The sequence below is a fragment of the Muntiacus reevesi genome, chromosome 2 (assembly GCF_963930625.1).
Source record: "Muntiacus reevesi chromosome 2, mMunRee1.1, whole genome shotgun sequence".
NCBI lineage: Eukaryota > Metazoa > Chordata > Mammalia > Artiodactyla > Cervidae > Muntiacus > Muntiacus reevesi.
In genome coordinates, this window is record NC_089250.1 from 190,921,873 (window position 1) to 190,940,302 (window position 18,430).

Genomic DNA, 18,430 nt, shown 5'->3' on the forward strand with positions numbered 1-18,430 from the left:
TGCACCCCCCCCCCCCGCCCCCAACTCCCTTTTAGCAGGAGGATTGCAGTAGAAGAGGGTCCAGATTTCTCTCTTGACCACAGAGCATGGTTATTAGCCACTTTGACTTCTTGTAACTAAAACTTTGCCTTCTTTCTTAGAAGGTTGAAACTTAGAGCCAGATTTCACCACCTAAGAATTGTCTGTCTCTGTCTGAATACATCTAGGCTTTTTCAAGGGGAACCTTTTTTGATCCTGTATTGGGCATTATCTCGATCATGCTTCAGGACCTTGCAGAGAGAAGTGTTCACATAATCACAGTTGTGCATTCACTCCCTCGCCTTCTTCCTGAGTCCCCTGAGACCTGCCCCCCCCCCCCCCCCAACACACACACACACACTTAAAGACTGCAGCTGAGACGCAAACAGCAGCATCTGGGTGTGAGGGCGCCGTGCACGTGGGTAGCCGGTGAGCAGATCAGCATCTCTCCATTGTTATTTTTTTAGGAAGTTCTGAGGGTGACTGGACAGTGGCGACACTTAAGTCACCGAAAGGTACCGTACGGTTTTTTTTCTAGCTCTTTTGTCTAGGTGTTGTTGGATTTGGCGTTGATCCATGAAGGCACAGAGCATCCCACTGTCTGTGTGTGACCCAGTGCACACGTGTGTCCATGTTGGCTGGATCTGCAGGTCCGTCTGAGTTCCAGTGTGTAGGTGTTGTGTGTGTGTGTGTGTATGTGTGTGTGCACCTGGGGTGGCGTGTCTCCAGGCTGTTGCTAAAAAGTGTGATCCTCTTCACTTCCTGATGTTCATTGCCTGAAGGAAAATGTCGCTATCAGAAGCCATCCCAGGTAAGACATCCAGGAAATGTTTTTTTTTTTTTTTTTTTTTCCTTCTCAGAAAGCTGCACAGGCAAATGGCAAAACATAAGGTGATTTAATGCAGGGGGAAAACAACTTCTGAGGGAGTGACAGATTGTTGGCCTTGGGTCTTGGGATTGATTAGCCTTTTGGGGAACAGATGCTCTTTTTAACTCTCCTGGCTATCATGATGAGCTGAAAGTTAAGGAGTTAGTCCATTTGTGTCTGTGTGTTAACTAGCTGGCTGACAGAGGCAGGTGGTAATTATAATTTATTTACCCCCTGCTATGTGCCAGACAGAGGGCTGGGCCCTTGATATCATTTTATCGTTAAATTCTCTGATGATCCAGCCATATGTGTGTTGTCCTTCCCCTTTATTAATCCTCTTTATTAATAAGGACCCGGGTGTCTGATCGAGTCTAAGTCTTGCTTATCTAAAGTCAGCTAGCTACTAAGTGATGGAGCTGAAATTTGAACCCATGTCTGCCTAGCTCTAATATTTAGTTATTTCCCACTGGGGAGTGGTGGGAGTAGCTCTTTTCCAGAACAGGCCAGAAATGCAGTTCTCTTCTTTCTTCACTCCTTGTGCTTTGTTGAATTTGGTATTGGAAAGATATAGCTGACCCAAGCAGATGGAGCTCCAACTCTTTAGTGACCTTGAACTGGGAGAAGTTAGAAGATGTTGCAGGGCTGTAGGGAAGGTACTGGTAGGGCCATTTTGCCTTCTTGAAAGACAATGCTGGTTTCCAACTAGAGACTGGATCAAGGGAGGGTGGACTGAAATTGGGACCACCCGCTGGGGGGCTGTTGCAGTCATCCAGGTGGGCAGTGCTCTGAACTGGGGTGGTAGAGGATGAAGAGAAGAAAATGGAGTAGAGGAATAATGAAGAGACTGTAGAATGTGTGTGAGAGAAGGGGAGGGAGCTGTGGGCTGACCCATGGTCCTCACCTTTGAGCCATTTAAGCGCGTATCAGCATCCCCTGGAGGGATGTTGAAGCCTGTTTCCTGGACACTATCCTGGAGCATCTCATTCACTAGACCGTGAGTGTGGCCTGAGGAGCTGAATTGCTAACTGTTTCCGAGGTGAGCTGCTGCTGGTGGTCTGGGGACCATACTTTAAAAACCACTGCACTAGAGAAATCTTGCTGGGAAACTAAGACCCTAAGACCCTTTGCTTGGATCGCCAAGCATCTTTCTGTGGCTTGAGAGTTCTGAAGAGGGGAGTGTGACCAGAAACCCAGAGGCCCATAAGCAGCCTCAGCGAAGAGGGGTGAATGGAGAGAGCCGCCCCTTATTCCAGAATTGGGAGAGAGAGAGAGAGAGCTTTAGACCCTCGTGTCTAATGAGAATCCCTTGATCACCCAGTTGTTGCCTTGAGAGAGGGAGTTTTTTGGGTCTTGTATTAGATAATAACTATTCACATGTCAACGTCCATTTTTAGAAATGCAAACAATTTGGAACATGACAGACCTGCTAATTTGAGGCATAAACTTTTTTTTTTTCCTTCCCTTGTGAAAAACAAAGCCATTACGATGCCCGTGACAGCATGTAGAGGCAGTCAATATCCGTGTCCTGATATCAGCCTGTTATTGTCGGATGCATTTAGAACATATTTCAGGATGGGTCAGAAGCAAGGGCTTAGAGGCTATTTTTCTACCCCAACCAGGCTAATTTCACCAGTCCTGCTAAATGCACCTTTATTTATTCTGCTTTATCAGGGGAGAAGAAAAGAGGTTCCAGAGAGGGGACCTCTGGGGTCACTTGTCTTCCCCTGTTGTTTTCTACTCAACCTCCAGACCCTCAATCTGCCTAAGGTGTGGGTTTGTACACCCCTAAGGTCAGGGGTTTGCACACCTGTCAACTTCTTGAGGACTTCCTCAGTGGCTCAGTGGTAAAGAACCTGCCTGTCAATGCAGGAGATGTGGATTCGATCCCTAGGTCAGAAAGATCCCTTGGAGAAGGAAATGGTAACCTGCTCCAGTATTCCTGCCTGGGAAATCCCATGGATGGAGGAGTCTGGCGGGCTACAGTCCATGGGGTCATAAAGAGTCAGACACGACTTAGCGACTGACAGAGCATGCACGCCAGCTTCTTGAAAGGAAGGTATAAGCAGGATGTGATGCGCTTAGCTTCAGACACACCTGGGCTCCATTCATAGCCCCACCTTGTTACTTTCCCCAAGTCATTCAACCTCTCTGAGCCCCTCATTTCTGATCTACAAGGTGGCCACATCACTATCACCTCCCTCCTAAGGTTGTTGTGAGGATAAGATGAGATAACATGTGCAATACATGTCACAGTGTCTGGTGTGTTGAAAGTGATGACATAGTAACTGATATTATGAATACTAATATTATCAGGTGAGCAAATTAAAGTTCTGAAAAATCTCAAGGTAAAGAAACTATCAAACTCTGTAAAATCCATCATTTCCCAAACACTTTAAGAATTTATTTATTTGTTTGGCTGCATTGGGTCTTAGTTTGGTGTGTGGGCTCAGTAGTTGCCCTGTGACATGTGGAATCTTAGTTCCCCAACCAGGAATCAAACCTGTGTCCTCTGCCTTGGAAGGCAGATTCTTAACCACTGCAGTAACAGAGAAGTCCCACAAACACTTCTGACATCTGATCTCTTTTCTATCAGTAAAGCCAGTTCATGTCTTAACATCCGGAGTGTGAGTGTTGCTATGAACCCACTTTACAAACAGCGGGTAAGGGATGACTGTGTCCAGGGGAGGTTAGCTGTGAAGGAGAGGGGGAAAGGCCCCTGAAGATACAAGTGTCCTGCTTCCACTTGCATTGACTCTCACTGACTTTGGAGGGGAATCCTATCTGCCAGGAAATGGCAAAGCAGATCTTACCAGTTTGCGCTGTGGGCGTGTGTGCATATGCAGTCTCTTCAGTCATGTCTGACTCTTTGTAACCCTATCGACTGTAGCCTGCCAGGCTCCTCTGTCCATGGGATTTCCCAGGCAAGAATACTGGAGTGGGTTGCCATGCCCTTCTCCAGGGGATCTTCCTGATCCAGCGGTCAGACTCGCATCTCCTGTGGCTCCTGCATTGCAGGCGCATTCTTGTACTGCTGACCCACTGTGGTAGCCCAACTTGCTCTACTGTATTTGTTTTTTAATACCTGATGTTTTTCAGGCAAGTCTCCCCCTAGTGGTCGCTGCTGGAGGTCCGCGTACCAAGCCCTGGGGACTAGTTTGAGCGTGTCCTTCTGAGACTAAGGACTTCCCAGGTGGCGCTAGTGGTAAAAAACAAAAAACAACAAACAAAACGCCTGCCAGTGTAGGAGACACAAGAGACACGAGTTTGATCCCTGAGGTGGGAAGGTCCCCTGGAGGAGGGCATGGCAACCCACTCCAGTATTCTTGCCTGGAGAATCCCAGGGACAGAGGAGCCTGGCTGGCTACACTGCATAAGGTCTCAAAGAGTTGGACATGACTGAAGCATGTACATGCTGAGGTTAAGCTGGCTAGATGCCATTCATGCTAAATTCCCCCAAATCTTGCATGGTGGCCCTGGCATATGCATTGCATTTGAGGGGAATCTTGCTGTCTTTTCTGAAGAGGCCATGGGAGTAGCAGAAAAATGAACCAGGTGGAAGCCAGGAAGTATGTGTTTAGATCCAGCGCTGGTTCTACTGTGCTGGCTGTCATGTGGAGCCCACAGCTCTGGTTGCTTCTCCTATAAGTGGAAGGCAGGGATCCTTGATCTCATTGAACCCTCTGTCTCCATAAGTAAGGATCCCAGGCTTTACTCTGATTGACTACCTTGTCATGTGACCACTCACCTCTGAACAAATTGTTATGGTTATGAAATGTCATGTTATGTTAGGGTGATGAAATGGGTTATTTGTCATCCTGGGAGGATGGTTGGGGGAAAGGAGTGGAGGTGTATGTCATCCAAACCATGTGGATTTAGAGTAGAGGCAACATGGATCCCTATCTGGAAATTGGGGCTCTTCCTGGGAGTAGGGTGAGTGAATGATTGGTATTTGTGTCAGTTATCCATTGTTACAATAATGCTGCATAACAAGCAACCTCAAATCTCATGCCTTAAAATTATTTAGCTCAGCACTTATTGGGGTTGGGGTCTAAGTGCCAGTGGTTTATGCTGATGCAGGAGGTTCTTCTAATCTCAACTGAATTCACCCATATATCTGGGGGTTGGCTGAATGTTGACTAATGTAGGCTAGTTTCAGCTGGAAAGACTGGGGTGACTTGGTTCTGCTTCAGGTGTCTTTCATCCTCAGAGAGAGTAGCCCAGACATGTTCTCATGATGCGGACAAAGGTGCAAGAGAGCAGCCAAATGCCAAAAAGCACTTTTCAAAATTCTGTGTGTGTCATGTCTGGTCACCTTCATTAGTCACATGGATGAACTTGGAATCCAGTGGTGAGGAAAGAGATCCTTCTTTTGGGGGGTGAATTTCAAAATCACATAAAAAGAACATGGATATAGGGAACATGGAAGAATGGAGGTCCTCCATGCATTCATCTAGCACAGGGTACCAAATCTTATCATCTACTCTGAGACCATCCTTTGCTACAGTACATTGGAAGGAGGTAGGTAGCATTAAGGAGAATTAACCTTTATTTCCTCCCTTTAAAAAATCACCAGATGTGTAAAATTTCACTAGCTGGAAGGTTGATCATAAGACAAACCGAGTAATGAATTTCTGAAAAAAAAAAAAATCTCCATCTAGGGAGCAGGATGAAAGGCGGTGAATGAGTGCGCAGTTTCCATCTAGGACCTTTCAAGGCAGGGGATGCTGTGGTCAGCGATGGATGGACAATGAGGCCATCTGGCTTTGTTCAGTAGCCTTTCAGAAAGTAGTGACTGTCCAGCAGGACTGCCTAAGGGAAGAGACTTGAGGTTTCATCGGTCCGTTGGCAGCAAGACATTCACAGAGAGCTCCCTGCAGCCACAACCAAGGGGCCAATGGTGCAGGTGGACAACTTTAGTGCAAAGCCCAAGCCAGGAACTGTTTCAGAACCCTCTCAACAAAGGTAGCAGGGCTTCCACATGGGAGTTCTCAGGGCAGAGACAAAAAGGGCCAAGCTCCTGTTCTTCCATCTCCAATTTTCTCTCTTGGAGAGATAAGACTTCAGACTTCAGGAAAGATGTGCAGCCCTATAAGAACAGCCAGGAGTCCCGGGTTTCATTAGAAACTGGTTCAAATGTGATTTTCCCTCCTTGTACCTCTGCAGTGAGGCCCGGAACCAGGTGAAATGGGGCTAATTTGCCATAAAGACAAATCTTTCCACCTTCTTCCTGGCTATCTTCTGCCTGGGAAGCTGGGCTTTTTTTTTTTTTTTTTTTCCCTGCCTTTCTTATTTCTGCCTGCTGAGACAGTCCCAGAAGCCTCTGCAGCTTTAGAGCATGTATTTCAAAAGGAGTGAAATACCTGGGTGCTTTTTTTTTTTAACATGATCTATTTCCCCTTTTATTTTTTAATTCAGCTTATGATGGAGAGAAAAAAATGTAGAGATCGAGAAAACATCCCTATATAAATAAAAGGTCAGTACTGTCCTAGTGAACCAAAAGGCCCCCTAAATACAGTGGCTTAAAAGAAAGAAGTATATTTCTGTTTCACGTCATCACCTCAAAGGGAGTGGTCCAGACCGTATTCCAAGCTGTCACTCAGGGACCCAGGTTCCTGCAACATTGTTGCTCTGCAGACCCTCTACTGGATTGTCCTTGTCTGCGCTGTTATAGTTAGTTGTTGTCATGGCCTATGGGAAGGGGGAGAGAGGACACCCAGGACAACCAACTTTCTTTGAAGTGAGTAATATGAAGTGGAAATTGGGTGCATCACTTTTGCTAACATTGCATTGGTGAGAGATCAGCCACATGGCCAAGTTTAGCTTCTAAGAAGGCTGGGGAAGTCTAGGACTGGGTGGCCATGTGCCCCCCCCCAAAAAAAAATGGTAGAAGAGTTCTGGGAGATAATAGCAGTATTTACAATATCATCTCATGTGGGGTGTACATTTAAGGAGTCCTACTGTGCACCGGGCATAGTGGTTTGTGTTTTCATGCCTTGTCTTGTTTACTTCTCTGCTGCACTCTGCACAGTAGGTCTTCTTATCCTCATTTTGTATTCTTTTTATTTTTTGGCAATGAGGCGATAGTGGTTACTGTCTAATGAATACCTACCATGAAGCAAGGACATTGGTACCTCACATTATACAGTATAGTTCACACAATGCTCTTGAATACCCTAACGCCCTACCACATAGGCAGGCATTGTTATTTTTTTTTATCAGAGGATAATTAGTTTAAAATGCTGTGTTGGTTTCTGCCATATAACAATCAGCCAGCACTGTTATTTATTTTCAATTTTACTGGGAAGGTATGAGGACCTAGGTAACTTGCTGAAGGCCTCCAGCTTGTAAATTGAGATTTGAACTCAGGTCTGTGTGCTTTCCAAGTTCATGTTCTTTCTACTGTATTGTAAAGAAGATTCTACAGTTACGAAAAGCAAGGGTGCATTCTTCCAAACTCTGCAATCTTCTGTATAAGCCGGATGCACTGAATTCTCCAGGCTCTCAGTCTCACTAATCTTTCTTTCTCTCTCAGCCTTCTCAGATCTTATTGCCAAAGTCTCACCCTCCAAGACTCTACTGTAGCTGTTGAAATCTCAGTGTAGGATTCAGAAGCAACACTCGGAACCCTTTGTCACCATCAAAAGTGATCTCTGCTCGCTGAGTGGTGGGGAGGGCAGAGTGGAAGCAGAGGGAGAAGAACATTGGTGAATATCTCAGAATGGGCTCTCCCCACATTGTCGTGGAGACAATCGGTGTGATGTAGCATGAAACACCCAGGCAACCGCATCTACCTCATTGGCTCGAGAGGCGGGGCAGGGAGCCAATTAAACGAGATGATTCGTCTGAAGCACCTGGATGTGCCTGGCTGGGGCAATGATGAAGCTTCAGGCTCCTCCCAGTTCTATGAGAAGCATATAGCATCTTACCCAACCCAGCTCTGTAACAGGAAACCACTTGTAGTTGGTGACTGGCCAGCACTCCAGCCAATGCCAGTGCATCTCAGAGGAGGTGAGACCCATACTCTTTAATGCAGTAGCCAGCTGAGTGCGGAGGACCTGGCAGGCAGTCTTATGACATCCCAGCTCCCTTTCTCCTGTCCCACTTTAAGGAAAGAAGCAGCAAACATATCTTGCCTTCAGGGAAAATTTGAGACTTCCAGTTGTGACATTTTGATATCGCCTTGTGTGAACAAGCTTACATGTATATCTCAATCTCCAGTGTTTGGAGAGGAGGAATCAAGAAAAGTGTTTTCTCCATGTACTTTTCACTCTGTCCTCCATCTTCTTTGGAGTTTGGGGAAAACCTTTTCTAGTGGATAGAAACTTGTTAAGGAAACAAGTGTTTCTTCTGTCAGGTGGGCAGATGGCTAAATAGTGGTGAGTGTTGTTGCCACAGATTCGTAAATTCTAAGATACTTGGAATTCAGTCAGGTTCCCTGGATTCAGATCCCAGCATTGTCACTTGGACATGTTGCCAAAGCTCTGTCATTTCAGTTTCCCCATTTATAAAAGGAGACCAACAATAGCACCGATCTCGTTAGGATATTGAGAGTGTGAAAGTGAAAGTGTTAGTGGCTCGGTTGTGTCCAACTCTTTGCGACACCACGGACTGTAGCCCGCCAGGCTCCTCTGTCGATGGAATTCTCCAGGCAAGAATAATGGAGTGGGTAGCCATTCCCTTCTCCAGGGGATCTTCATGACCCAGGGATCAAACCTGCGTCCTCCTGTACTGTAGGCAGATTCTTTACTATCTGAGCCACCAGGGAAGCCTTTGAGAGTATTCAGTGGGGTAACAAATGTCCATTCCCTATCTGGGTACCTGGGGCAGAGCATACACTTAAAGGTGGGCTCTTAGTCAGATTACAGGTTACTGCTGAGGGAGCTGGGAGGGAGGTGCATCAGCACAGCCTGCTGCTGTCTCCAGGCAGTCTGTTTAACCAATCCCTGCCTCCTGCACCTGCCTCAATCCTAGCTCCCCTGAGCTATGGCTGATAGAAAACGCTGATGCCTCTGCAAGTTTCCAGCCAGGGGTTTGGAGCTGGGCAGAAACCTGGTTCTCCTGCCCCAGAAGCTCCAGTCTTTCCATCCCTGTGAGGCCCAGGTCACGAAGACTTCCACAGTGTGGACGATGTATTAGAGAAACAGAACAAATTGGAAGCTGGACACACACACAGAGGAGAGCCCTGTGAAGTCAGAGGCAAAGACAGGAGATGCTGCTACAGGCAGAGAATGCCAGGATTACCGCCACCACTGGAAGCTGGAAGAGACAAGGAAGGATGCTTCACTAGAGCCTGCAAAAGGAGCACAGACCCACTGACACCTGGACTCCAGAACTGGGAAAGAATCCATTTCTGTTGTTTGGAGTTGCCTAGTTTGTGCCAACTTGTGCTGTGGCAGCCTTGGGAAACCAGTGCGCTAAGTGAGGTCATAGCAAGTGTGGGAAGCATGAGGGTGAACCAACTGCCAAGGATCAGGTTAGGCAGACCAGGTCATGCAAATCATTTGGATTTGGTTTGTAAATGTGATGGGAAGCTTATTCCGCTATATTCCTGGACCAAGGATAGGGATATGTGGGGGAATTAGTGAAAGCCTAGGTCGGGACATTGCTTACCAGGTGAAATCCATCACCTGAGACCCAAGATGAACACCAACTGAGAAAGAGCTGTGGGAACCTCTCCTTAAGATACCTTTGTCCCAAGGAAAGAAGGTAGGTGGGAGGCCACTTGCTGAGACCCTCAGCTATGTAGCTTGTTTTGAAAACTGGTTATTACCTTGACTCTTGCCATCCACGGAGGCAAAGCTCCATCCCACCCAGCACCTGTACCAGTGTCTGCTGCTAATTAAGAGAGAGACAGATGGAGGATGGTACAGTTTAATTTTATAGCCTTAGTTCCTTCAAGGCAATTAGGCTTATTGGAAGGAAAGCACCTTTTTCATTCTTTCTTCCTCTCTTTAAATGAAGAAAAATCAAAACAGAGAGGACCAGTGTTGTTGAAAGCCTCACACATCTGTTTCCTGGTTGGCTTGTTAGCCATCTGCCCACAAGATATCCAAGATGATTAGGTTAATGCATTTATTAACGGGGCTTACAAAGCTGCTCAATGAATCTGTGATTTCTTTCACAAGTAGCTTTTTAATATACTAAGACAGGGACCATAATGCACAATGCTGAGAGTGGTCAGGTAAGCATTTCTTTCCTGTCCTCAATACCTAAATCAGAGGGGATGAGAAAGAGGATTCCACGAAAATTGCATTTTCTGGCTATGGGAACAGTTCATCCACCTAACCACCAACCACATCCTTGTCGAAATAATCTCGAAAATAACTCTTTGAAGGACAGTTTCACACCCCAGGCAGCAAGTCTGTACTTGCTCTGCACTTGTAGAAAACACCTCTGAGTCTTGTGAAGGGAGGGCATCAGACAACAGTTGTGAGTAATACAGTCCTCCCTACAGAACATTAGATGATCTGATAACCCCTTGTTTTCTTCACTTTATTACATAGATATCCTTTCAGTTTTTGAAACTACCATGCTACTTCCCACCTCAGGGCTTTTGTAAATGTTCTGTATCAGTTATCTACTGCTGCATAACAAATTACCCCCAAACTTAATGGCTTAACATAGAAACTGCTTATACGGCTTGTGGTTCTCGGTTAGCTGGGCACTTATTCTTGTTTGGGCTGACCTAGCTGTTCTTGTTCAGGCCTTCTTGGTATCTGTGGTTAGCTGGCAGGTGGGCTAATGGTTGTATGGTATCTGTATGGCTAATGGCAGGTGGGCTAATGGTCCAGGATGGTCTCACTTGGTATCTGGCAGGTACCAGGTTGCTGTTGGCTGTGGTGAATGTGGGCAACTGGAATGCAGGTTTCTCATCCTTCAGGAGGCTAACTTGGGCTTCTTTTTGCACATGGAGGCAGGGTTCCAAGAGCCTGATAGCAGAAGCAGTAGAACTTTTAAAAGCACAGATTTGGGGTATGCATGACATCATTTCTGCTAAAGTCTACTAATTAAAGCCAATGGCAAGGTCAGGTCATATTCCAAAGGTGGGGAAATAGACTCTACTTCCTACTGGAAGAAATTGCAAAGTATTACAGCTACTTTTGCAACATACCCTATGTGCCTTCACCTGGGTGCTGTTTCTGATGCTTTTTACCTTCAGATGCCATCCACAAGGATGCATTCCTTAACCAGCCCCTCATCCCAAGTGGAAAAAGCCACTTCTTATGTCATCTCATAGTGAGAACTAGGCACCCATCACACATGGCAGGTGGAAGGAAGCAAAAAGGGGAAGAAGAAAGGAAGTAAGGATGGTTGGTTTGGATGACTGCTTCCTTTGTGCTTAGCAGGATGTCTGGCACAGAGTGCTCAGTAAATGTTGGATTTAATCCAATGCCTCCTTCATAAGCCAGAAGACAGACAAAATAGAATAGTTGAATAGTTACTCTCTTTCCGTATTATGCTATAGAGCTTCTACGTCTCATACAATTTATTCCTAACAATAAACCTCAGATTACTTATTTTATCCTCATTTTACACCAAAAGAATTAGCAATATAGGAGGTTGAAATTACCAACATCTCATATACTCAGGTTCTGATTCCAAAGCCTGCAGACTTTTCTGTCCCACCTTTGTACCACATACCAAACATTTTCAGAGCTCAGGGCTTTCCCAGTGTCGAGTTCACCAAGAGACCTATTCAGGGCTGAGTGTGGAGAAGGATGTAGGTTTTCCATGTGGCACTCCATGATTTCTTAGTGGGGGCTGCTTCTCAAACTAGCACTGATATGGCAAGAGTTGCCCCATGACTAATTTTGTTGTTCAGTTATTAAGTTATGTCTGACTCTTTGCAACACCATGAACCGCAGCATGACTGACTTCCCTGTCCTTCACTATCTCCCAGAGTTTGCTCAAACTCACGTCCATTGAGTCAGTGATGCCATCCAACCATCTCATCCTCTGTTGTCTGTTTTTCCTCCTGCCCTCAATCTTTCCCAGCATCAGGGTCTTTTCCAATGGGTCAGCTCTTCACGCCAGGTGGCCAAATATTGGAGCTTCAGCTTTAGCATCAGTCCTTTCAATCAATATCCAGGGTTGATTTCCTTGCAGTCCAAGGGGACTCTCAGGCATCAGTTCTTTGGTGCTCAGCCTTCTTTCTTTTTTTTTTTATCTAGAATTTTTAAAGAGGATATCAACTTGCCAATTTATTGGCACACCTGCTTCATATTCAGTTTCCTGGGTTTGTCAGAAATAGGAATTCTCAAATGCATCCCTTGATCTGAGCTGACATTAGACTAGTGTGTTGATTGGAAAGAAGAATATGGGGATAAATGGTTCTGAATGATGCTGGGGGTGCAGAATGATGGTGGGTGAGAGTTTTAGCAAGAGACTGAAACAAGGAAAAGAACTTCCACTCCTACTGTTGTCCTGATATTACCTGTGCTTTGTATTTTGATCATAATTTATTCACTGAATAATTATTGCGTATCTTACGTCTGTTAGGAACTAGTTTGGACATTGCTTATACAGTGGTGGGCAAAAATCAGACCCAGGCTCTCTTTCTTGAAACTCTAGTGGAAGAGTTAGACAGTAATAAATGAACTGAATAAACAAATGTAGAAAGGCAGCTGTGACACATGCCCTGGAGAGTGACCTGTTATGGAGGGATCTGACTTTGTCAAACTTTATATGAAGGAGGGGTGCCTGAGCTGGGAGGCAGCTGGAGATAAGAAAACTAAAGTGACTACTCATTTCTTTTTTAATTAAAAAAAATATGTACAGGCAGCATGCCAGACACCAGGGCTGTATCTGTGGTTCTCAACTTGGGTTGTACATTAGAATCATCCAGGGAGGCTTTAAAGAAAAATGCCTGGACCACACCCTCAGAGATTCTGATGAAATTGCTTGGGAGAGGGATCCAGGAATCTGTAATTCTATAAATATCATGCACCATGATCAAGTGGGATTTATCTCAGGGATGCAAAGATTTTTCAGTATCTGCAAATCAATCAGTATGATACATCACATTAACAAACTGAAGAATAAAATCCATAGGGTCATCTCAATCAGTTCAGGTCAGTCACTCAGTTGTGCCTGACTTTTTGCAACCCCATGGACTGCAACACGCCAGGCTTCCCTGTCCATCACCAACTCCCGGAGTTTGCTCAAACTCATGTCCATTGAGTCAGTGATGGAAAAAACAGCTTTTGATAAAATTCAACATCCGTTTATGACAAAAGCTCTCCAGAAAGTGGGCATAGAGGGAACATACCTCAACATAATAAAAACCATAAATGACAAAGCCACAGCTAACATCATATTCAATGGTGAAAAGCTGAAAGCATCTCTGCTAAAATCAGGAACAGGACAAGGATGCCCGCTCTTGCCACTTTTATTCAATATAATATTGGGAGTCCTAGCCATAGCAATCAGACAAGAAAAAGAATTAAAAGGAACCTAAATTGGAAAAGAAGTGAATGCTCTAAAAGTTCTCCCATGTGATTCCCATGCACTGCCAGTATGGAGAATCACTGAGCCCCACAAATGGAAAGATAAGGTTTCTGCTCTCTAAGCACTCACAGTCTAGTGAGAGCAAATAGATGGAAAATGGAAAATTATAAAACAGCACAGTCAGTGCTATGACAGAGAGAGCAGGGGTTGCTGGGGGAGCTTGGGGAATCAGGAAATGACACCTTAGCTTAGTCTTGAAGATGAATAACAGAGCATCTGGTGTAAATGAAGGGGTGAGACATGTCAGCTCCAACTTCTGGTTCTCTGACCAGCTCAGAGACCTTATTATAAATACTCAAAAGATTTGATAGTTCAAGACACTTATCATATTTCTACTTTGATGTCATTTGTGGGACTATTTGGTTCCTTTCTGTCCTCCCTAGCAGAATATCCACTCCATGAGGTCGGGGACTTTGTCTTTTTCTGATTCTCCCTTATATTTTCAGTGTCTGTCACCTGGCCCATGCCTATTTGATGAATGACTAAACAAAATTGCTTGGAGAGGTTTTGGTAGATGGTCAATTTTGCATTTAGAAATATGCCTTTGGCTGCATAGGCTAGAGGAACATTTGGTAGATACAGCTGGAAGGACCTGTGGGTTAGCAGTTGTGCTGGGGAGAAGAGGAAGATGGCATCAGCATCTGCTCCTGTCTTCCTGGCTTGAGTAACCAGAGAGTTGGTGTTCCCACTCTCAAGAGAAGGAAGAACCTGAAGAAACAGACTGAGTGGTGTTGGTGTATGCAGGCTTGGCCACCTCGAGTGGGAGATGCCAGTTACTCTGTTCTGAAGATAACTGGATACATGAATTTTGAAGTCCAAGGAGACAGTGTCAGAGCATCCTTCTGTTGAAACATTATGACACTGGAAACCTAGAACTTTCCTCTAGAAGACAGCAGTTTTACTATTGACTTGAATAACTCATTCCCATGTCGGTAGCTATCCCATGGTTCCTTTTGGAATTGATATTCTGTGTCTTCAGATAGCTCTAGAATTCAAGGAAGAGGGGAGCATTCTCTTGAAAGATTGCATTTTTGCAGGGATGTTTGTATTAAACATGGTCAGAAACCCAACTTAAACTGTGTGGAGCCTAGAAAGTTAACATGTGGCTTCTTGGGGCATCGTGCTGAGGAGTTTAAGTACAGGCCACACCTACTAGGAAAGAGCTCAATGAGTGCTTTCTGCTACAGAAGCAGAGGGGGGCAGGGGGGCATATTTGTCTGCTTATTCCTGAAAGCAAACCTTTCCCTCTGCAACCTTTCAAAAGCATCAAATAGCATCTACTGGAGTTAGGTTCTACTTTGGCTCAGTCACTAGCAGTGAGTAACCTCAGTTAAATAATTTCACATGCCTTAGCTTGAAAGTTTCCTAATCTGTCAAGCAGGTGTCATAATCCCCATCTTTACCACCTCTTGTAGTTAAAGGATCAAATGAGAAAATAAACATAGAAGGGCAATGACCTCCATGAATTTACATACATTCATACATGGAACAGTATGAGATATTAGAAGTGTGCATAAAAGAGCAGCACATTTTTCTGGGCTTCTGAGAGATGTAAGCTCAAAAGTTTATTGATTACATGGTAATTTTAAAGGTATAGTGGCTCTCCTAACAAAAGAATTGTGTGAGAAAATAAAATATAAAGGTCTCAGAAGTTTATTAAATAAATTGAGCGAGAAGGAAAGGAAAGAAGAAAGAAGGGAGGGAAGGAAGAACAACAAAAAAGAAAGAAGTGAGTCATTCAGTGCTGCAAAGGATAATGAATGAAGTGGAAATTGGTGTAATTCTTTTGTAGCAAAGTTGTTAATATGTGTAAAGGGCCTTAATAATGTTTATGCCCTTTGGCCAAGTAATTCTACTTCAGATCATTCATTTCAGGGCTGGATAGTAAATATTTCAGGCTAGGTAACCTATGCAGTCGCTGTCACAAGTACTCAAATCTGCTACTGCAGAGCAAAAGTGGCCACAGTAGGTAACAGAATGGGTCTGGGGACAATTCCAGCAAAACTATTTACAAAAACCAGTGGGAGCTAGATTGATCTGTGAACTATAGTTTTCCATCCTCTGATATAGATTGAAAGATATTTTAAGAATGATTTTATATTCAGAATTCTAAATACAAAGAGAGCTTTAGTCTAGAAAATTCTCATTTCAGCTTCATTTATATTAGCAAAATGTTGGCACCACTTGAATGTTCATCAATAGGACAATTGATTGATTTTTGTAGTTCTGTTCACTGAAATATTATGTAGGTATTAGAGTGATCTTTGTTAGTGATTCATAACAATATGTAGAAATGCTTGTTAGAAAGTGAGAAATTACAATTATTCATAACAATGATGATAATAATGGTGACTAACACCTAAGCACATTGCATATCACTTAACCCACTAAACAACCCTATGAAATAGTCTTTTTATTGAAACCACTTTCCTGATGCAGAAGCTGATGATAATAAAAGTTATTTATCAAAGTTACTCTGCTAGTAGGTGTCAGAAGTGGGATTTGAACACCGGTCTGCTTAACTGCTGAAAGCAAAAAATGAAGGCACTGATGCAAATTCCAAAGGAAGCTGTTGAGAAAACCAAGAGAAAATATACACAAGTATTGATATCAGTTGTTTGGGGCAGTAGCTGATAGATATGAATATTTTTCAATGTGTTCAATATATTCTCTAATGAGGAGGTATCGTTTTCATCATGATGAAACAACACTGGCATTTTATGAGAAAGGCAAGGAGGGCAGAGTGCTAGGTGTGATGGTGAGGGAAGAAGGATTGAGGTGCGGGAAGCTAGAGATTCCACTGGGGATGCCCTCACCTTCTTGGTCGTGGTCTTGTTTGTGAAGAACACATGGCCCTGTCTTCCTTCCTTCTGTCTGCTCCAGGTGGTGTTTCTAGTGTGTGTCTCGTTGGACTGTTGGCCCACTGAGATGCTGTTCTTGGGTTGACCTGGCTGATCCCTAACTGTCTTTCTCTCTCTCCTCTCTCTCCCTCTCTCTGCTCTCTCTTCCCCTCCTTCGTCCACCTACCTGTCCCATGGTACAGCCGACAAGGTAAACGATGACTTCTACTCCAAGCGGCGGCACCTGGCTGAGCTGGCTGCCAAGGGGAACTTACCGCTGCATCCTGTGAGAGTGGAGGATGAGCCGCGGGCTTTCAGCCCTGAGCACGGCCCCGCCAAGCAGAATGGACAGAAGTCCCGCACCAACAAGACGCCCCCCCACCCCCTGGCCTACAACTCCACCGCCAACTTTAAGAGCTGGGACCCCAAGGATCAGTCTCTCCGGCGGCAACAGGCTTATGGGAACAAGGGCAAGCTTGGCACGGCTGAGTCAGGCTCCAGTGACCCCTTGGGAACTCGCACCCCGCACTACCCACCCCCACAGCCATACTTCATCACCAACAGCAAAACGGAAGTGACTGTCTGAGTTGTCGCTACAGGGGGCATCCTGGAGACCACACTCAACTGAGAGAGGCAAAAAATACCCCAGCCCACGTCTCCCCTGTCCCCCGCCAGCACACCCACCTTCACACTCACCCTCCACACCAACTGATGATAAACCTACTGGTGACATGGAATCATGCTTTTCCTGCGTCCTGCCTAATGTGTGTCGGCGGGCAGCTGAGCAAGACTGGAGCGTGGACGGTCCACGGTACAGCCAAGGGGTAACTTGAGGCACCCTCTTTCAACTTCAGGGCTGAGGTGGCCGACTCACACGCCCAAACCATGGGGCTGATTTTTTTCTTTTCCTCCTAACTTGAAACTGAAATCCATGATGGAAAAAAAAAAAAAGGTAGCACAATTTAGAGAAATTGTCCAGTTGAGCACATATACCATTTACCACGTGTTGTCTGTTTCTGGGTGAAAAAGTGAGAAAAGGGTGGAAAGGGTGGGGTAGAGAAAAGGGGTCACATGTCCCCATGATAAGCATTTCCTAATCCCAGGAAGTAGTGGTATGGACACAAAACTTTGCTAAGCACGAGATAGTAACTGGACCCCACCACCACCACCATGCTTTTAGTACTTTTCATATCATCAAGATTGGAAGCAAAAACAACATACACTCAAACTCACAAAAAATAAACAGACCCTGAACCCACCTACAGTGATGGGAAAGAGAGGACATTTTTAGACAACTCCCATAAAGACCGTGGAAATGGGAGGGGTAGGTTTGTATGGCAGGAAGAGGGTCCAGAGAGTCTTCAATAGCTATTTTCTAAAAAAGAAAAATACAATAGGATCCCACTATCACACAGACAAGAACAGCAAAGTAATTTTGGTCCAACGTTTTCAAGACCTAGGAAATCAACAACATCATCAAGAACAAACAAAATTCACAGTTGCGATGTCAACGAGAGGCGAGAAGGGGACGCAGAGCCTGTGATCTCTGGCATTGCCCCCTTGCCTCTGAGATAAGAAGCAGACACAAACCCCAGTTCTCTGTTAACTGTCTATCCCTGACTCCCTTCCCTTTCAGCCTGTTGCTGCCGCCGCCGCTGCCGAATTTCAACTGCTTTGGACTGAAAATGTCATAAGCGTGGGTGGTGCCTTCAATGTGTCACTGTTGAATGACAGTCTTGTTTCTCAAGTGCAACCTGTGTTCTTTCACCTTCCTCCCTCCTGTCTTTCTGCAGTAGTAGAAGTTGTTTCCATCCTCCTTTTGTTGGTGAGCCCACCCCATCACACACTCTGAGGGGGGCTGATGCAATTTGCAAAGACCAAGACCTCCTTACCACCCACACCCTCAAAACTCCATGAGTCCCATGATCTGTCAGCTTCCCAAGCATTTCTGGGTCCCATCATTCCCACTGTCCCTCCAAACCAACTCCCCAGATACTGTGGTCCATTCATCCCTCATTCATGATCCCCCGAGGTGGGTGTTCAGATTGGTTCTCATAGCTAAAGGATGTCCCTACAAAGACAGTTTTCCTGCTAGTTTGATTTGCTTGGTGGTGGTGGTTTAGTAGTTAAGTCATGTCCGACTCTTGCCATCGTATGGACTATAGCCTGCCAGGTTACTCCATCCAGGGGTTTTCCT

General features: G+C 45.1%; 1 protein-coding gene across 1 annotated transcript in view; it reads left to right on the forward strand.

Annotated features, from left to right (window-relative positions):
* Positions 1-16,819, forward strand: part of SHISA9 (shisa family member 9) — a 341,393-nt gene extending 324,574 nt beyond the window's left edge. Inside the window, exons 4-5 of the mRNA XM_065920299.1 lie at positions 486-533; positions 16,437-16,819. Of these exons, the coding sequence (XP_065776371.1) occupies positions 486-533; positions 16,437-16,819 (431 nt within the window). The remainder of the gene's footprint in view (positions 1-485; positions 534-16,436) is intronic.
* Positions 16,820-18,430: the final 1,611 nt, after the last annotated feature.